Source organism: Schistocerca americana, chromosome 2, assembly GCF_021461395.2.
Source record: "Schistocerca americana isolate TAMUIC-IGC-003095 chromosome 2, iqSchAmer2.1, whole genome shotgun sequence".
Lineage (NCBI taxonomy): Eukaryota > Metazoa > Arthropoda > Insecta > Orthoptera > Acrididae > Schistocerca > Schistocerca americana.
In genome coordinates this window covers 749,871,915-749,893,954 of record NC_060120.1, presented here as the reverse complement: position 1 = coordinate 749,893,954, position 22,040 = coordinate 749,871,915, and the positions used below count along the sequence as shown (strand labels likewise).

Genomic DNA, 22,040 nt, shown 5'->3' with positions numbered 1-22,040 from the left:
GGTGCCCCATCTTGCTGAAAGTAAACAACATCCCGACGCCCACCCTGGATAAGCTGTGGCAACAAAATTTGTGAGCATGTCTAGGTATCTTACACCATTTATGGTTCTTTCAGCAAAGAAAAACGGTCCGTGAACCTTGTCGCACGTGATGCCCATCCAAACAATAACCTTGGGATGCGCTCATATAACTTCAACATGGTCCACTGGTCCTATGTGAGCCCAGACAACGCAGTTTTGCCTGTTAACCTTCCACAAATGTGGAAGGACGCTTCATGCATGCGCAACGAACAAGTCGATCCACAGGGCTACGCTTTCTGCAAAATCTTCTTCATGCAGATGGTGGGGAACCTGCAGATTCTTCTTTAGCAACACCTTGTGTACCGTCGAACGTGGAATGCTCAATTCCACTGACAGAGGCCTCACCGATTTCGGTCTCCTTTCAATGGACGTCCTGATGGCTTTAATCCTTTCACTGGAGGTTGACAGACGTCATTTTCCGGGCTCACTTGCCAGCGATCCTGTGCGCCTGAACTCGTTTACCAATGTGCAGATTGTTTTCTGAGTGAGACTATCGTGATGACATTTGCAATGAAATCTCATCGTCTGACGACCTTTGTAGCCTTCACCTCACAACAGCATTTTTCTCTTCCACATGCTCATTTACCCTGTAAACAATGAAACACATATTCAATTGTTAGCATGAGATTAATGCATGATATCAGTCAACAAAGTACTCACAAAATATGTTAAATGTACCAGCAATGAGCTACCATACAGAACCTGCTCATAAAGTATGTTTTTCTACAAAATAGACACTTAATTTCTTGACAAGTCCTATGTTGACGACTTTTGTATGGAAACCGACAGCTCATACGAGTTCGAACAACTTCATCTGCAGAGAAGAAATACTTAAAATTTTTTATTAAAAAAGTAGTATTTGACAACTTATATGGTATGGCCATCTTATCACAGTTTGTAATCGTATCCATCTTATTTGTGTTTCTCACACACAGTTGTTTTGCGCTTGCATCAGTAGGGTACAGTCAACATTCAGTTATGAGCATTTGTTCATTACTTTCTGCCAATTACTGGCAGTAATAGCGCTTTTAAAACCCGCATCCTTGGCTGATGCGAGATTCTAACAGATTTACCGATCGCATGAATTCAACACATTTTACACTGAAGAGCCAAAGAAACTGGTACACCTGCCTAATATCGTGTAGGGCCCCCGCGATCACCCAGACGTGGCATGGACTCGACTAATGTCTGAAGTAATTCTGGAGGGAACTGACACCATGAATCCTGCAGGGCAGGCCATAGATCCGTAAGGGTACGAGGGGGTGGGGATCTCTTCTCAACAGCACGTTGCAAGGCATCCCAGATATGCTCAGTTTTGTTCATGACTGGGGAGTTTGGTGGGCATCGGAAGTGTTTAAACTCTGAAGAGTGTTCTTAGAGCCACTCTGTAGCAGTTCTGGTAGTGTGGGGAGTCGCATTGTCCTGCTGGAATTGCCCAAGTCCGTCCGAATGCTAATGGACATGAATGGATGCAGGTGATCAGACAGGATGCTTACTTACGTGTCACCAATAAGAGTCGTATCTAGACGTATCACGGGTGCCATATGCCTCCAACTGCACACGCCCCACACTATTATAGAGCCTTCATCAGCTTGAACAGTCCCCTACTGACATGCAGGGTCTATGGATTATGAGGTTGTCTCCATACCCGATACAATTGAAACGATACTCGTCCGAACAGGCAACATGTTTCCAGTCATCAACAGTCCAGTGTCGGTGCTGACGTGTCCAGGCGAGGCGACAAGCTTTTTGTCGTGCAGTCATCAAGGGTAAACGAGTGAGGATTCGGCTCCGAAGGCCCATATCGTTGATGTTTCGTTGAATGGTTCGCACGCTGACAATTGTTGATGGCCCAGCATTGAAATCTGCACCAACTTGCGGAAGGGTTCTGCTTCTGTCACGCTGAACGATTCTCTTCAGTCGTCGTTGGTTGCTTTCTTGTAGGATCTTTTTCCGGCCGCGGCGATGTTGGAGATTTGATATTTTACTGGATTCCTAGTACTCACGGTACACTCGTGAAATGGTTATACGTGAAAATCCCCACTTCATCGCTACCTCGGAGATGCTGTGTCCCATCCTCGTGCTACGACTATAACACCACGTTCGAACTCACTGCGCCATACTCTTGTCTTACATAGGCGTTGCCGAACGAAACGTCGTATTCCGCCTGTTTACATATGTCTGTATTTCAATACGCATGCATATACCAGTTTCTTTGGCGCTTCAATGTATGTGCACGAGAAGAATCAAAGCGAGTTAAAACATCTGCGGTTTGAGTGACATCACCGCAATATTAAGTTACTAATAGAAAAAATAGATTTAGAGTGAAAATATAATTTAATCTGTAACATCACCTAAAATATGGCAGAGAGTATTAGCAAGTACTGAAAAGTGTACCGAAGCACACGCGGAAGAACTAGTACCTCGCTAGTCTGACGTTGTGGGTTACTGAAATGTGCCCATAAATGTCATCTTCATTATGTTTCATGAGTTGTGGTGCCATTGTTTTGTGCAATCAATTTGTATGGAATATGTATGATAAGAAAATAACCACAAACATAAATACACAAATTATCTTTAAAACCGTTCATATCAACTTGTTTCTATACAAAAATGTCTTCCGATGTTTCAGGACTGCACATTTTTTACTCGGAAGGAAATTCTCAGGTAAATATTCCACAGATATATGCTGCTACAGCAGAGCGCAGCATTCAAATTACTTGTAGATGCTGTCTGCAGCATCTGCGATAGTATCACCTGCTTGCGTCACAGTAATAGCTTTGAAAAATAAAATGTTACAAAAGGATCTCGTCAGAGGTATTAGTTCAATCGTTCTGTGTGCGTCTTCACGTTCCAGAGTGCACAAACGCTTCCGAGAGGTCAGCCCTGAACTCGTGCCGAAGAGTATGACGGGAGACGAACCTGTCACAATAAAAGTACCTTTGGAGAAGATGGAGAAGCTGCCGGAGCTGAGAGTAAGTACCCGTGCTTCACAGGTTAAATCCTTCGTAGTATGTCTACTTGACTGTGGAACTGAAATAGCAGTTACTAGTGATCAAGAACTATACTGATAGCCACGTAAAATTGTAGCTGCGGTTTTCCCCTGTGTCCGCTTCATGTGTAATATGAATTTATGACAGGTGTCGACCACGCTAGTGTACTAAAGGTCAAAGGAGTAAATGAGGAACGGTTGCTCATTCTTTAGGAGGAGATATGCGGAGAACTAGTAACGCTGGGACGCTGGTGATCCGGCGCGAAGTCGTATCCTCTGTTGTTCATTAAGATTAGAATATGAATCAATTACCAGTTCATGAAAGTATAATTTAACGATACAATTCGCGGTAGTCAGCAGCCGTCTCTCTTCGCCCAACACATGTTTCACTCCCGAAGTTTCTCGTGGACACTGCTTATAGATAGTGTTTGAGTACATCGTACTAGTGACTTGAGGACGCTCAAGAATAAAGTTCGTACACACTGTGTGTCATAATAAGTAGTAAAAGCTGACACGTGTGAAGGTATGCGATAACAGAACTAAAATAGTTGTAGTGAACAGGGGTCAGCGAACGAGCTGGTTGTGAGATGATTCTGAATGTGTTGTTACGACTACCACTACCTTAAGTTTGAGTTATTGTTCTAGTGAGTGAATGCAAAAGTATTTGAAACTGCTTCAGCACGCTGCACGCATGAGTTTGCTGCACACCCTTACCTGTGGATACGTTCCACGTGCCGTTCCCACATTTCAAAGCATTACTGGGTTCTTCTCTGTAGTAAGTTACAAATTATTTCAAACACCCGATGATGACCCCGAAAATCTTGACAAGAATGTACAATTCGCTACTCCAGTTCTCCAACCTCAACAATGATTACACATACACTCGACAGTTTACTGTAGGAATTGTACATGACTTTACTAATACAATATTTTTCTTTCGTTTCAAAAATAAATTTTTGTTTTCTTCTCCTGTTTTATAAATAAAAATTTTGAGAATATCTGTTTTTTTCAACTATTTTCATGGCAAATTTTTTAAAGACTTACTCTTTAGTGAGTTTTCTTCACATATAAAATACAGTTTCTGCCGGTAAACAGTGCCTAATGTTTAACAAGTCATTATCAAATTAGATCGAATTATTGTATTTCTGTCCCACTTTTTCCGATGGAAATAAAAAAAATTTGTAAATTATAGAGTTAAATAATTCCGTTATCAAACAAAAAAGAGCAACATTACAATTTTATTCCTTCCACCTAGTCTAACAGACAGCATATTTTTATTGAAATTGGAATAATACAATAAGTGCAGTTTTTTCCGTTGTCACAAAACGATTTTAAATATTTGATGAATAAAGTTAGAGGAAATAAATATTTCTTCTTTCAGTATCCAGCACTGTAGTATTACTACAGAGGAAGAAAAAGAATCTGTTTCCACGGTAACTAGCTTTAAATTTATTTTTTACAGAGCTTACCAGAGTCCAAGCAAAAGCAAGTAAAGTCCATGGGAGAAAGGGGTGTGGTGGGTGACAAATGGTATGTCACTCGTGTGGAAAAATGTTGTCGAATCGGTGTTGCTTAAGAGATAAATCCGCTCGTAAAACATGCGTTTACTTATGCTGTATCTAAGGATATGTGTGGGAATGGGGGACATGGTTGGATTTGCCAAAGTTACAGCCTTTCTCAAGCTGCTTCTGTCTTCTACGCTCTTGCTCGAACAGGTGAACTCCAACCGATTTGCATGGGCGCCTGAGCTTACGTTCTTCTGTGAAAGTATCCCAAATAGCTGTCTGTAATTCTTTTCGAACGTCACGATCCGACGCAGTGGCTTTAGGTCACTTCTTTACTGAAACAGGACCAGTTTCAACGAAATAACAAAGCATCTTTAGGCGTTAAGTACATTAATCGTAAGTCATGCGGCCAAACAAAGGCTATCCTCGAGCATTAAGACATGCATCCAAACATGATCATTTGCAAATGATTATGTCTGGACACATGACCGTGATTCTAACCGAACTGGCAGTTTCTCAATAAAGAAAAAAATACAGCTATCGTGGCATATCATGATTTTTGGCAAGTATTTGAGAGCTGTAGATCATAGCCTCCAGTAAATAATCTTCAAGATCTTTTTGGGTTGATTCTTGTGGCGCATGAGGTGGGTGCCACGAGCTCTTTTACCACTACTGAGCACGTCGGAGAGTTTTTGTCGATGAAGTCTGCTGTCACTCATACAATGGAAGGAAAGTGGCCAATCCAACAGATATAGGCTCTATGTCTTAGCTGTCAGAGACAGTTTTCACAGAAATTTTTTGCGTTGTAGAACGTCTCATGTTGTAAAAAGGCGTGGTATGCAATAGGGAAAGTACGAGGCGCAGTCGTAAAGTTTTAATTATCCCTTGGCAATTCAAGTTGCGACCATGGAACTTGGTGACTGTGGTTAGTCCTTTTAAACGTTTTTATTCCTTTAATGCAACATACTTTTCTCAACGATCAATGACCTGGTGGAGATCTTGGTTGCAGATTCCATTTGGGCTTTTCGTAAAGCGTTCAAGCTCCAAAATAATTTTATCATCAATCTAGAAATGCCTCTCAGTATGTCAGAGGAAGGAAGGAGTGACTGTGTGCCATGTCAAGTGTCAGGAGAATACGGGGGAAGCAGGGTAGTTGTGAGACAAAATCTGACAGTCCAAAGGTGCAACATGTGTCACCCTGCCCTTAGCAGAATGAGCCGGGGCGTTGTCGTGGAGGAAAACTGTACCTTGGACAGCTCTGTGCGGCTCTTCGTCTTGGTAGCGTCCCATAAACACGTCAGATGTTGGTTGTGTGGTGCTGTGAAGGTTTTCCCCATTACGAACACAACCTTTTAGCACCACACTTTGACAGCCCACAAACCAGTGATGGTTGGGTCTTCGCCTTTTTTGACGCTGTTGAATCCACATGTTCCACTGCTTGCTTTGTTCATTGTCTTGGGGTCAATGTGGTTCTCCCAACAGTTGTCCATGGAGATGAGGCGGCTAAATTCGTCATCTGGATGGGCCTGACACAGCTGTAAGCTTTCCGCTGCTGCCTCGGTTCAGCGGGTTTTTCGAATGGGTGTGAGCAGTCTCGGAAACCAGCGTACGGCGACCTTTGTCATGATGAAATTAAATTGTCGTGCAAATGTTGGAAACTGGTCAACGATAGATTTTCACTTCTTCCATTGTCGCCTCGTTTGTGGTACAGCAGTCTTCGAGGACAGGTGTCTCCACTTCCCATGCGATTCTAGGTTCTTCGCAGACAGGTGGTCCGCCAATACAGTCTTCCTCTATTAGACTAGTTTGATCACAATGGAAGAATATATGCCACCTAACCAGTGTCTCGTATGACAGTGCATTGTCGCCGTACACTTGCACCAACTTAGCATTAACTAAAGCTGCCTCGTTTCTCTTCAACTGCAGAAACAGAATTACTGCACAATACTCCAAATTATTAGTGGGATGCACAGTGCTGTTTTGTCTCTTTTAGTGGCGTGCTACGGCACTGTAGCGCGAGATTGTCAATATGTGCCAGGCCTCCTGACATGTATCTAAATAGAACCAAAAAATTAATTACGCAACTTTATACGAGGAGCATTTAATATGTAATGAACACTTTTTTTCTCAGCCAATTTAGGTTGAAAAGTTCCGCTAGGTGGCTGCGCTATACGTAGCCTTCAAAATGGCGCCTGTAACGGAAGTGCGGTCCAAGTAGAGAGCTGTCAATGAGTTTTTTTTTTTTTTTTTGAGAAAACCAGAGCCTCAAAGATATTTATAGGAGCTTGCAGAATGTCTACGGAAACTTGGCAGTGAACAAAAGCGTGATGAGTCGTTGGGCGAGGCGTGTGCCATCATTGGAACAAGGTCGCCCAAACGTGTCCGATCTTCCGCGTACCGGCCGACCGCAGACAGCTGTGACGCCTGCACTGTTGGAACGTGCGGACTTTATTAGAGATGATCGACGGGTCACAATCAAACACCTCGCTGCACAACTCCACGTCTCTGTTGACAGTACTGACGCACCTTTACACCAGTTGAGGTACCCAAAGAGACGTGTCCGCTGGGTTCCTCACCGCCTAATAGAAGACCATGAAGAGCAACGAAGGATTATCTGTGCGGAATTGCCTGCGCACTACGAGGGAGGTTATTGACGGAGCAAGACATTGGCTCCGACGTCGACCAGTAGACTTGTACCATACGGGCATACAAGTAGTTCCAGTAAGGTGATGGAAGGGCATCGCATTGAACAGAGGAAAATATGGTTTTGTAGGTAAAAGTATGGGGAACAATATGGTGTATTTGATTCCTGAATAAAACCAACCTACTTTCAGAAAAAAAAATGTGTTGCATTCCTTACCGAGCACCCATTGCAATTTCGAGGTGTTACAATTTGATGACTAGCATTTGTAATACTAGAAAAGCGACGCAACTTTAAGAGTCTCCCTCAGCAAATAAAATTATTCACGTAACTGGATATCGGGAATGGAGTGGAAGGGAGTTGATGCTCTTCACAGGTTGTAATTTAAGATAGGGTTTTATTGGGCCACATTAGAGAATTAGAAAGGGCTTCCGTTTGGAAGGCAGTTATTCATAACCTTCCACGGAAGTTGAACGCAAGTACTTTTGCGATGAGGAAAACGTCGGTGTCACGCTACGTTCACACACTTTCTGTTTGTACTTGGGGGTGATGTAATTACTCGGCCCATTTGCCGAGAGATTATTGCACTTGCATTCCAAACGCAGGATGCAACAAAGTCAAAGATTGCTGAATGAAATGCTTGTCGTCCATTTCAGAATTCCGAAATACATCACCTGTGCACACCAGAATAACTGAAAAGTGGAGTGACGAACCAAGTTTCTCGTTTTACCGGTTCGCTGGACTTTTGTGGACCTGTTGCATGCGTTGGTAGGTTTAACTACGGATATTGTTATTCTCATGGTCAAATTTAATATGGAAGGGAGCAACTAAGATTAGGATCAACGTCCAGTCGACATGGAGGTCATTAAAGGCGGAAAACAGTTTCGAACTGTGTCAACCACGGCGAAGGAAACGGACCATGCTCTTTCAAAGCTACCATCCCGACGTTTGCCTGGAGAGACTTGGAGAAATCGCGGAAAATCTGGATACCGGAATGCGGATTGGAACCATCATCCTCCCGAATGCTAGTCCTGTGTGCTAACCACTCTGCCTCCTCGCTCGATGAAATTTAATATGGATCTAGATTGAGTGGTTTGTACCTTGACCCTTGTCTATAGTCCACCAACCATGGGTGCCGTACTCTAGCAGCTATTACTCGACAGTTCACTCGAGCTATACATGCTAAAAATTTGGAATTGCATATTTTATCGTTTCCATCACATACAATTCCTGTTACAATAGGCAAATTTCCGGCACTAAAAGTGTCCTTGTCACAAACCGATGCATAACATCCAGTGACTTTATTGTGAGCGCATCAGATCTACTGGCACATAAGAACTGCGTTATTCATGCCACGTTTTGCAGAAAACAAAAGAAAATATCTGCAAACAGTTACTACGAATCACTCAATTCTTTCTATAAGCATAGAATAGGTAATAATGACGGCTTGAGCTGTGCCACAGCTAGTCCACTACATCTCCAGATAATTCTCAAGTGTGACCAATAGTTACAAGAACTGAGAGTAAACAAATGCAAATTTGAAGCCACCAAAGCGGCGTCTAATTGAACGCTTGCACCTCGCTGGGAGTCATACGACATCAAATTTGTGACGGAAATAACAAATTGTTTCATAGACTCTGAAATCCAGCATGTTGATTTACCAGTTAGTTGTAAGCGACGATACACAAGACATCATTCCTAGACATGACGTTGTGACGCCTAATACAAGTACAGTGGGGCTGAGCGGAGATTCCTCTGCATGAAGTCAGGACAGCAGTTGGGTACCTGTGAAGTGTCCTGTCGCTAGTAAAACATTGTCAAAGTTCAATTATTTGTTAACCATGTTTACAGTCGTCTTGTCCCACACGGCTTTGTAGCCGACGCCTCATTCAGCTGTGTGCTGGATTACCACTGACGGCTGCCGAGTGAGCTCCTCGTCTGCAGGTCCAGGCGAAGAGTGAGTGACCTGGCGCGGCGGAGCGCTGCCGGCGTGGCTGTGGGCCCAGCACGAATGGTCTCCAATGGTCTCGCGCTAGCTGCTGGAGTGTGTTCGACCCCACTCCCAATTCTATGTTGACCCTTGATAACCCATCCACGATGTGGTGTTGTCGGAAGTCGTATGGTCGGTCCACCTCCTTCCTATCGGCTAGGTAGGTTTCAGCATCTGGAGGCGCCTAAGTGCTGAACAGGAACGTGGACTCCCCGAGGCCTTGCTGATGGTTTCCACACTGAGTTCAGTGTTGTCGGAAGACAGTGAGCTTCTCCATCAGCAGTGGTAGGCGGCGAACAGTATGAAGTTCATCAGGCGAAGACCATAATCACAAATACTGTAAGGTGGCAACGGTCTTGCACCTTACATGAGTCCATTTAACGTGACCGTAATCACTTTGCGAGCACTTTAGGTCAATAAAAACGACTGACAGCGGCGCAATCGCTTTGTAGATAAGTAGTTGTTGTATGTTGGAGTAATACTCTAAATTACGATGTAGGCAATCTATGTGGAAACGCATCGACACGCTGGCTAGGCAATACAGCGAGAATTACGTGATTTTGTAATTATAAGATTTTGCAGAGATGCAATACGCAAGACAGAGCTCGGCTACCTCCCCGGCTAGCCGCCGAAGGCCACAGCCTAACGGCATGAATGGTGACCTGGGGAAATTCTGTTCAAATGGTTCAAATGGCTCTGAGCACTATGGGACTTAAATGCTGAGGTCATCAGTCCCCTAGAACTTAGAACTACTTAAACCTAACTAACCTAAGGACATCACACACATCCATGCCCGAGGCAGGACTCGAACCTGTGACCGTAGAGGTCACGCGATTCCAGACTGAAGCGCCTAGAACCGCACGGCCACACCGGCCGGCTTGCCGGGCAAATCTCGAGTGGTCTCTTAGGAGAAAAATTCCAGTAAAGGCGTTATTGCCCACAGCTGTGGTTCTTCCCAGCCGGAGTGGGCGGAGTTTACTTGCGAAATTTTGTAGAAAGGGAAGAATTGTGGAAAAGAGTTCTATTCCCAGGCCGTACATTGGTCGGCATTGCAAACTAGGCATTTTGAGAGCTTTTAGTGATGTGATTCGCTCGGTAAAAGTTGAGGTGGGAAAACAGAGGTGAAAAGCGATCTTGCTCGACTCTCTGTAGAGGTCCTTCCGTTCTGGGCTCTCGTACTGAGAGGACGTTAGCCAAGTCGTCTCCCGTCTTGGTTTTTCGTTCGGAGAGGACGTTAGCCACACCAGCTCTTTGCTGCCGGGAAGACTGTTGCAATTAGAGAAGTTTACGGACAGCGGTCTGTTGTCCGAGTATTGTAGGAGTGTGCTACCCGCTGACCGCACAGCTGCGCCGTCGCCGTCGGAGACCGCTGCTGCTGCAACAGGAATATGACGGTGAGATCGCTCCCACTTCGGCCTGTGTTAGGAGTAACGTTAAATAGTTGGAACACGTGCAACTGCTGCTTACACAGAGGTTTCACGATACTTTGGGGTGTAGTAGTTCTTCGTATTTTACGTTTTGTGTCGATGTCAGTCGGTCAGCCAAGTTATAAGAGATCGCGTTTTGGACCGATTTTAACACAGTTCACTGCCAATGCCATTTAGGAGGGTAGTTTGCAAATTATTCATTGTGTTTTATTCAGCATTGATCTGAAGGTTATAATAAAATTATTGTGATTCAGTAGAGCCTTTACTTTCAGCAGTTGATCCTGAATTCACGCTTATGCTTATTTTTTATTTTGTGTGTGTGTTTGATGTCATTGAACACCCTAATAGTTCGTGATCGTTCATGTTTGGAAGTAAAAATAGGTGTGATTTATCGTCAACACTACCGCCGCAGATTAATTAGGGGTGACAGGGCCACGTTTAAATCTAGCGTTATCCATTTTTGCGTACAGTTCCACTCCCAATTTCTCTGTAAGTTGTTTGTCAGGGGCGAACACACGCAAAATCCAGACAAGCAATGGGTGGGGGTGTTACAATACATCTTCGGCTGGTTTGTAGATTTTTCTAGGGTATCTAGGACATAGATCCGCTACAGTACCGTAATCGTGGAATCGAGTGCTATTACTGTGAGCGCCATCGATCCCAGTGATCAACTCTTTGAGAGCTGGAGAGCTCGAGTATTTAAAGGGACTTGATGGTCGGGTCGTAACGACCGCACGTGTCCTTCTTATTCTGCTACCTTCGCTTAACAGGCTTTTAACTGCTGTGTAGGTTCTCTGATACTGGTTCTTACGAAGTGGGTAAAGTTTCTTTCAACATCTCATATGAACTGACGAATATGCGTGTCACGTTTCCTTTGGTTTTCTGCCCCTTGCTCTTTTCTGCTGAGCTCGTCCTCCTCTCTCTCGGGGCGGTGTTGTAACGTGCTGACACCTGACCCTCTTGGGATATACCGCTTATTTTCTGATTCTGTCTCTGCCTCTGGCGTAACCACACTTCGCTCGTAGCAAGGTGAATAAGTTTTAATAAAATTTTCTAATTTTCAACTCATTATTCTATGCTCTAACATAACTGCTAGGAGTGAACAATTAGCAACTATAATGGGCCAGAGGTATGCGACTCTATTGTTTGCATGTATGTCTTACGATTCAATTATGAGTTAACATTCCCCGAACGGATGGTTCTTCTTTTTTGCTCTGTATTCTTCAATCCTCACATAGCTCAGTCAAATGGTAGTTTTCCCGTGAAAAAATTTCGGAAGAATGTTTCTCAGAGGTTCTATATCATATTTGAGATGCTGAATCCGAATTTCATGTTTGCTGCCTTGTAAAAGGTTTGCTTCACAACGAAAATGCAAAAAATCTCAGAATTTTCCCAGTTTCCTCAGTTTTTCATATATGTTGTTGTTGTTGTGGTCTTCAGTCCTGAGACTGGTTTGATGCAGCTCTCCATGCTACTCTATCCTGTGCAAGCTTTTTCATCTACCAGTACCTACTGCAAATTACATCCTTCTGAATCTGCTTAGTGTATTCATCTCTTGGTCTCCCTCTACGATTTTTACCCTCAACGCTGCCCTCCAATACTAAATTGGTGATCCCTTGATGCCTCAGAACATGTCCTACCAACCGATCCCTTCCTCTGGTCAAGTTGTGCCACAAACTTCTCTTCTCCCCAATCCTATTCAATACTTCCTCATTAGTTATGTGATCTACCCATCTAATCTTCAGCATTCTTCTGTAGCACCAAATTTCGAAAGCTTCTATTCTCTTCTTGTCCAAACTATTTATCGTCCATGTTTCACTTCTATACATGGCTACACTCCATACAAATACTTTCAGAAATGACTTCCTGACACTTAAATCTATACTCGATGTTAACAAATTTCACTTCTTCAGAAACGCTTTCCTTGCCATTGCCAGTCTACGTTTTATATCCTCTCTACTTCGACCATCATCAGTTATTTTGCTCCCCAAATAGCAAAACTCCTTTACTACTTTAAGTGTCTCATTTCCTAATCTAATTCCCTCAGCATCACCCGACTTAATTCGACTACATAACATTATCCTCGTTTTACTTTTGTTGATGTTCATCTTATATCCTCCTTTCAGTACACTGTCCATTCCGTTCAACTGCTCTTCCAAGTCCTTTGCCAAGTCCAGAATTACAATGTCATCGGCGAACCTCAAAGTTTTTATTTCTTCTCCAAGGATTTTAATACCTACTCCGAATTTTTCTTTTGTTTCCTTTACTGCTTGCTCAATATACAGATTGAACAACATCGGGGAGAGGCTACAACCCTGTCTTACTCCCTTCCCAACCACTGCTTCCCTTTCATGTCCCTCGACTCTTATAACTGCCATCTGGTTTCTGTACAAATTGTAAATAGCCTTTCGCTCCCTGTAGTTTATCCCTGCCACCTTCAGAATTTGAAAGAGAGTATTCCAGTCAACATTGTCAATAGCTTTCACTAAGTCTACAAAAGCTAGAAACGTAGGTTTGCCTTTCCTTAATCTTTCTTCTAAGATAAGTCGTAAGGTCAAATGGCTCTGAGCACTATGCGACTTAACTTCTGAGGTCATCAGTCGCCTAGAACTTAGAACTAATTAAACTTAAGGACATCACACACATCCATGCCCGAGGCAGGATTCGAACCTGCGACCGTAGCGGTCACGCGGTTCCAGACTGAAGCGCCTTTAACCGCACGGCTACACCGGCCGGCTCGTAAGGTCAGTATTGCCTCACGTGTTCCAGTGTTTCTACGGAATCCAAACTGATCTTCCCCGAGGTTGGCTTCTACTAATTTTTCCATTCGTCTGTAAAGAATTCGTGTTAGTATTTTGCAGCTATGACTTATTAAACTGATAGTTCGGTAATTTTCACATCTGTCAACACCTGCTTTCTTTGGGATTGGAATTATTATATTCTTCTTGAAGTCTGAGGGAATTTCGCCTGTCTCATACATCTTGCTCACCAGATGGTAGAGTTTTGTCAGGACTGGCTCTCCCAAGGCCGTCAGTGGATCCAATGGAATGTTGTCTACTCCGGGGGCCTTGTTTCGACCCAGGTCTTTCAGTGCTCTGTCAAACTCTTCACGCAGTATCATATCTCCCATTTCATCTTCATCTACATCCTCTTCCATTTCCATAATACTGTCCTCAAGTACATCACCCTTGTATAGACCCTATATAAACTCCTTCCACCTTTATGCTTTCCCTTCTTTGCTTAGAACTGGGTTTCCTTCTGAGCTCTTGATATTCATACAAGTCGTTCTCTTATCTCCAAAGGTCTCTTTGATTTTCCTGTAGGCAGTATCTATCTTACCCCTAGTGAGATAGGCCTCTACATCCTTACATTTGTCCTCTAGCCATCCCTGCTTAGCCATTTTGCACTTCCTGTCGATCTCATTTTTGAGACGTTTGTATTCCTTTTTGCCTGCTTCATTTACTGCATTTTTATATTTTCTCCTTTCATCAATTAAATTCAATATTTCTTCTGTTACCCAAGGATTTCTACTAGCCCTCGTCTTTTTACCTACTTGATCCTCTGCTGCCTTCGCTACTTCATCCCTCAAAGCTACCCATTCTTCTTCTACTGTATTTCTTTCCCCCATTCCTGTCAATTGTTCCCTTATATTCTCCCTGAAACTCTGTACAATCTCTGGTTCTTCCAGTTTATCCAGGTCCCATCTCCTTAAATTCCCACCTTTTTGCAGTTTCTTCAGTTTTAATCTACAGGTCATAACCAATAGATTGTGGTCAGAGTCCACATCTGCCCCTGGAAATGTCTTACAATTTAAAACCTGGCTCCTAAATCTCTGTCTTACCATTATATAATCTATCTGATACATTTTAGTATCTCCAGGGTTCTTCCATGTATACAACCTTCTTTCATGATTCTTAAACCACGTGTTAGCTATGATTATGTTGTGCGCTGTGCAAAATTCTACCAGGCGGCTTCCTCTTTCATTCCTTAGCCCCAATCCATATTCACCTACTATGTTTCCTTCTCTCCCTTTTCCTACACTCGAATTCCAGTCACCCATGACTATTAAATTTTCGTCTCCCTTCACAATCTGAATAATTTCTTTTATTTCATCATACATTTCTTCAATTTCTTCGTCATCTGCAGAGCTAGTTGGCATATAAACTTGTACTACTGTAGTAGGTGTGGGCTTCGTATCTTTCTTGGCCACAATAATGCGTTCACTATGCTGTTTGTAGTAGCTTACCCGCATTCCTATTTTCCTATTCATTGTTAAACCTACTCCTGCATTACCCCTATTTGATTTTGTGTTTATAACCCTGTAGTCACCTGACCAGAAGTCTTGTTCCTCCTGCCACCGAACTTCACTAATTCCCACTATATCTAACTTCAACCTATCCGTTTCCCTTTTTAAATTTTCTAACCTACCTGCCCGATTAAGGGATCTGACATTCCACGCTCCGATCCGTAGAACGCCAGTTTTCTTTCTCCTGATAACGACATCCTCTTGAGTAGTCCCCGCCCGGAGATCCGAATGGGGGACTATTTTACCTCCGGAATATTTTACCCAAGAGGACGCCATCATCATTTAATCATACAGTAAAGCTGCATGGCCTCGGGAAAAATTACGGCTGTAGTTTCCCCTTGCTTTCAGCCGTTCGCAGTACCAGCACAGCAAGGCCGTTTTGGTTATTGTTACAAGGCCAGATCAGTCAATCATCCAGACTGTTGCCCTTGCAACTACTGAAAAGGCTGCTGCCCCTCTTCAGGAACCACACGTTTGTCTGGCCTCTCAACAGATACCCCTCCGTTGTGGTTGCACCTACGGTACGGCTATCTGTATCGCTGAGGCACGCAAGCCTCCCCACCAACGGCAAGGTCCATGGTTCATGGGGGGGGGTTTCATATATATCTCGAAAATTATACTTTTTCAATATGGGACCACTGTCTACAAAATTGAAGTAGACAGAATTTTCAACCTATTAAACTAGTCAGGTTTGATTTTCTAACGGGCGATGTCGGCTTGACTTTATGGCCCTCCAATAAAAACGTCACATACACCCACTCCTACGCCAAACAGCTAGGTAAATATTCATGTTCTCAAGAAACACCCCCAATCCTACGTGAAAGTACGTCAGGTTTCCTACAAGAGACACCTGTAATATCGAATTTGTAGGAAATCTAACGTATATTCACACGGTGTTGGTGGTCTTTGTTGAGAACATGTACATGTATGGCATGGGAACGGGTGTATTTGACGTTTTTGCTAGAGGGCCATAAAGTCACGCCGATACCGCTTCTTTACTTTAATTTTGTACAGGTTTGTCGTTTTCGGAAAACGCCTAGTTTACGAGATGTAAAAAGAAAAACTGAAAAAAGTGCGAAAAATTTGAGGGTTTTTTTGCTTTTTCGTTGTGAAGCCGACCTTCTACAAGGTAGTAAACATGAAATTCGGATTAAGCTTCCAAAATACATATACTGCTGCTGAGGAAAAGCTTCCACAATTTTGTTACGAAAACAGCCGTTTTGACACCAACTGACAGACTAGTTACACAAATGTTTACTTTTCCATTTTGTTCTGTTTTGCGTCATTGTTTTCCTTTTTTTACAGATCCAACAAAGTAAATGTTTCATAAGTTGACCTGGATATTTCTACGCCTTCCTCCAGTACTATGATTATCCACTAAACGATCTATTGTGGCCTACAGTGTATTATCATGTCGACGTATGCGACTAACCGTAGGACCTTACCGAATTCCACAGCCATGCTGCAATCTCTATATGCTTCACAAACGTCATTGGTAAACTGCATTATCTTAAAAGGGCGAAGTGGATCAGGTAGACTATTAGAGAGTGTCAGTGTAGTTACGACCTTAGCGAGATCTCCAGACATGGGGAAAATGTGACCGTGTACTGACTTAGCTTTGTCAGCTGTATTTAATTTACGGGATGGTCGAAAACAGCTTGGAGAACTTGTAGGGGGTGTTGCAAGGGTGGTTGTGATGAGTAACAATTCTTTAAAAAAATTGACACGTTGCGGTGTTTCCAGGTTATTTAACATCGAAGTTAGCCAGTCAGATCATCGCACTCACAAATTCAAGCACTTGCATGAGACAGGCCACTTCGTGCTCTTCGAGACGAGAGGGCTATGTGCCGGCACTGGGATTCACCCTGTACCTTCTCCCTTATCATCCAACACAGCCATGACACCACAGTACCCACACACCTTTACAGTCACCTACGCCTACAATAATGAGCCGAAAACATTATGGCCACTGCCCACAGCGACGTGACGCGGTAACAGAAGTATGTAATCGGAGCAGACACTGGCGGGGTCATCCTAGCGGAGGTATGGGCTGCAAATGGGGTAACCGATTGAGATAAGCGACTTTGACAAAAGGCAGATTATTATTGCGAAGAGCGTTTGAATGAGTATCTCGAAAATGGCAAATCTGGTCGAATGTTCACCTGCTACTGTCTGAGCATCTACAGAAAGAGGTAGAACGACAGTGAGACTACCACTGGGTGCTGAATGGGTGGACGCCCATGACTCTTCACAGGCAGTGGGTTTTGGATACTTGTCTGCTCTGTACAGTAGGATAGATGGTGATCTGTGCCATCTTTGCCGAAAGAGCACAACGCTGGTGCATGCACAACTGTTTCGGAGCACATCGTTCATTGCACATTGTTGAGCATGGAACTACACAGCAGACAACCCCTAAGTGTTCACATGTTGACCAAACGACTTCGTCAATTACGATTGCAGTGGACACGGGACCATCAGAATTCGACCTTTGATCGGTGGAAACGTGTCGGCTCTTCGGGTGCATCACATTTTTGCTACACTAGGTTGACGGTCGTCTCCACAACCGCCGCCATCAAGGTGAGTGGTAGCTCGAAAAGTGAAGCGCGCCATGGACGCAGGCTGGTGGGAGTAGTATCATGCTGTGGGAGACATTCTTCTGCACTTGCATGGGACCTCTGATAGTAATCGAAGACACACTGACAGCTGGGGAGTACCTGCATCCTTTCATGCTTTGTGTCTTTCCAGACGGCGGTGTCATCTTCCAGCGGTATAACCATCAGTGCCTCGGAGCCAGAACCGTGCTACTGCGGTTGGAGGAACAGTATAGTGGAGTAAGAGTATAGTGAACTCACGTTGATGTCTCGGCGACCAAATTCGACTGATGTAAATGCTATGGAGCCGATCTGTGTCGCTATCTGGCGCCATCACCACGTACGCAAATCAGACCAGATGCCCTCTGAATCTTCACACTGTGGCCTGTATTTGAACGTTGTCGTACGCGAATTACATGACCTCTGGTTCGATATCTAATGCCACATACCCCCACGAGTCTACCAACAAACCGTCAGATTCCTGATACGCAGAATTAGTGATGTATTTCGTTCCAAAGACAAACAAACAAGCTATTAAGCAGGTGGTCATAATGTTTTAGCTCATTAGTGTAAGAGTTACACTTCATCAACACACAACGCTCACGCTTTACGAAGGAAAGATGTCTATGGCTACGAAGGATAGTAAACACTCTTCCAATTGAGGTGACTGAATCCGACGTTGAGGGCTCTCTCATCCTTTCATGCTATACGACTTAACTTTACCTACGTGCTATCAAAGTATTGTAGTCTCAGAAGAGGTCGTTTGCTCAAATGCTGATCAAGAACCTGCCCACTTTGTACTTGATGAGGATAATCGATCATGTGTTGGCTGCCAGCTGCCGTCGAGAAGCGTTGGCCGATATCTTTGGCACCGTAACAAGGAAGTTAGGATGTGTTTCCTTCATAACTCCTTTATGGAGATAGGTATCACTAGTGCATTGCTATGTGCGTAGGGTGATAACCTTTCAGCCTTGCCAAGATTAGCTTGCTGCCTTATGAAGTGTTCTGGGCGTGTCCAGTTGTACCCCGTATAGAAATGATCATGTCATGTTCAGAGGAACGCTTTCTCTTGTCTTTTAATGCTTCCTAAGAATATCGACCTATCGTGACCAGACACCCTCTGCACCTACACACTGTAACCTGTCTCTGAACTTCGTCGTAATCCATAGAATGGCCAATGGAAATAACATGCTCAGCACTGCAGAGTTGTTCAGTTAATGTGAGATGAGAATAGCTCTACAAAGTGAACTGGAATTGATTTTCCCATCCATGGTCCAATCTCGACATCGTTGACTCAACACTAAACCCTTTTCTCCACTGTTGAGGTAAGGATACAATTTGGCGTAGGGAGGTCATGTAGACCAACTGCTCTAAGTGTCTTATACGTACATCTACCATGGCGGCTATAGGGTGAGTTGCGTTTTGTCGTATAGTAAAAATCCGCCGCCCCCCAGAAGATATTACATTAATAGCGTGACTCATCGCCTCTGGCCTTTTATCATGGCTTCACCTGGGAAGAGAGTCCGCAAGTTACACTAGTCCGCGTCCTACGTAAGCGGCAGAAGCGACAGACAGAGAGGGACAGCTTCGGCCGACAAAACACAACCGCAGGTATAGTTACGGAAGTGCTCCACGTGAGCGACATCTGTGTCGCTGCCTTTCTTCCGCTGCAACTGGCGACGTTTGAATTCAAACCAGTTTGAATCTTGCCGCTGCAGCACGCGCGACAGAGAGCGACAGTCACGCGAATTCTCGGCAAAGCCGTGGAGCGGACGCGACGGCAGCTATGAAATACTTATCATCCGATTTTAAGAAACGTATTCGGGGTAAAAATTTGATTCTTCCGCATCTTATAGCTTGATATCTTAGCTCGCTAAAGGTCTGAATTTGTTTTCGTTATTCGTCATAATTACTGTGCTGCACGAAATTGAGTACATGGCTGCGCGAAATTTTTAAGAATTTGCAGAGGTAAAATCACATTGCGTAGACTTTCCGTACAGTTCATTTAAGGCCATACATTATAGCGTATGAAATATAACCAATACATCTAAATTGTATTTAAAGTTGAGACCGAAATTATATCTCTTTTCATTCTTGAGATACTGGTTGTTGTATCCGTGGACGGGTAGCTCGCGGCGCGTCCGAACCTTTCCTGCACTTCGGGAATCAAGTGGTCGTAAAAATCGTCGTATCTCAAACGGTTCAAGATATCGAAACGACCATTTTTGGAAATGATAGCACACAGAAAGGACTATTTTATCGTATGATTAACATTCGATACGTTTTTGTAAACTCGTGAGCAGAGCGAAAACAAGGCCCCCCTATAAATTACACCATAAACTCCGAATTTTCATAGCCAAACAAAGAGAGAGAAACAGGTAAAAAATGGTTCAAATGGCTCTGAGCACGATGGGACTTAACTTCAGAGGTCATGTCCCCTAGAACTTAGAACTACTTAAACCTAACTAACCTAAGGACATCACACACATCCATGCCCGAGGCAGGATTCGAACCTGCGACCGTAGCGGTCGCGCGGTTCCAGACTGAAGCGCCTAGAACCGCTCAGCCACTCCGGCAGGCAGAAACAGGTAAACGGGGTATCAAATTGACCAGCGAGAGGTCTAGTTTTGCATGAAAATATTTTACTGCATGAAAATAATCAGGCTAATTAACGAAAACTTAATTAATGAGGCGAGGAAAAATTGAAAATTTTCATGAAAAGCGGCTACCAAGCTATTTAAAATGAAGTGTCAAAAATCTCGTTTGTTCAAGTCCTAGCTATTTTGCACATAAAAAGATACATCGGTACGGTATTTAAATGTCAAAAAAGCTTGCTTCGAATCAAGTACCAAAGTTAGGATTTTCAAGAACAGAAAACGTTAGGAAGGCAAACGAGGAGTCAAAATAAAAAATGAAAGAAATCGGTCAAATATTTTATGAAATGATTTGTGTAAAAGAAATAAGTAGTTCAGAGAACCGTTCTACGTACCTTTGAATGATGTTCGAAATCACGAACAGAAAATGAGGTGCACCGAACGTTTCCCTAATACTTTTTATTTCATACTTTTAGACAAATCATTACAAAAAACGTGTGACTTTCTTTTCAAAAATTTTGTATGCTTTACTTTTACAGACTATTTAGATCAATTGAAAAGCTTGGCCCTAACACTGACTACTGATGAATTACGTTCGCAACATCAAATATCTGTAAAATTTCATGATTCGTTGTAATTTATTAGGAATTTAATGCGTGTGATATACTGGGATCGGTGTATATACACTTAAAAGATCAAGTTCTTTGGCCAGAACTTAATAATATAGTTAGTGATGCAGTGTAAACAATATACATAAAACTTAGTATACAGAACTGTAACTGAGTCAGTTAAAATATAATAATACCCTGGGACAGAACCCAGGACCATTTCGAAGTCGTTATCACGAACTGTAACGCCATCGCTACACCATGACTAGTTGTTTTCTGCTGTCATCAATCTGTGCATTTATCTTTATATTTAGGGTAGTCAGTCATGTAGTCAGTCAGTCTTCCGCATCTATTGGCTGATAAAACTTCTTGATCACATAGAAAACATTCATCTTTAATTTATTGCTGAGATAGCCGAGTGCTCCTCTCACATGTATTCGAAGAATTTGTCTGGTGATCTTCGTAGTTGATGATATTTATGAAATTCTCTATGGACATCCTCCCTTTGTAAATTTCATGCACAGCATTCCTCTTCCCTTCGTTTTCTTAACTAAACCTAATTTTGTAGCCTTACTCTCCAGATCGTCAACACATCCAGGAAAGGGCAACACTTGATCGCCGGGGATGTGGATAAAACATCCTGTCTTATATTCACGTAACCTGCATGAGCTGGCCCAAGTCATGATACGAAAAACACCCCAAAAACACCAGAGAACCGTTTCCAGCCTGAACTACAGCCTCATACGGCCGTCAATATTCTCGACACTTTGTATCATTTGAAAAGGGACAAAATCTTGAATCGGCAAATAACGCCTCCAGTCAGCTATTGTCCAGTATCTTTATTGTTCGACCCGTTGTAGACGTATAGCTTTATGTGACGCCGTAAGCAACGTCCTTTTGCGAGATGCCCGACGGTATACGTCCGTTGCATGGAATTCGCGTAGCTACACTATGTGATCAAAAGTACGCGGAGATCCCCAAAAATACGCTTTTCATGTTGTTGTTGTCTTCAGTCCTGAGACTGGTTTGATGCAGCTCTCACGATTTCCATATTAGGTGCATTGTGCTGCCACCTACGGCCAGGTACTCCATATCAGTGACCTCAGTAGTCAGTAGACATGGTGAGAGAGCAGAATGGGGCGCCCTGTGGAACTCAAGGACTTCGAACGTCAGGTGATTGGGTGTCACTTGTGCCATATGGCTGTACGTGAGATTTCCATACTCCTAAATGTCCCTAGGCCCACCGTTTCCGAAGTGATAGTGGAGTGGGAACGTGAAGGGACACGTACAGCACAACAGGGTACAGGC

At 43.4% G+C, this 22,040-nt stretch overlaps 1 protein-coding gene across 1 annotated transcript in view; it reads left to right on the top strand.

Annotated features, from left to right (window-relative positions):
• The window catches only part of LOC124595726 (calcium and integrin-binding family member 2), a 189,258-nt gene that overhangs the window by 126,455 nt on the left and 40,763 nt on the right, over window positions 1–22,040 (top strand). The window contains exons 2-3 of the mRNA XM_047134596.1: window positions 2,711–2,745; window positions 2,936–3,053. Coding sequence (XP_046990552.1) covers window positions 2,711–2,745; window positions 2,936–3,053 — 153 coding nt within the window. The remainder of the gene's footprint in view (window positions 1–2,710; window positions 2,746–2,935; window positions 3,054–22,040) is intronic.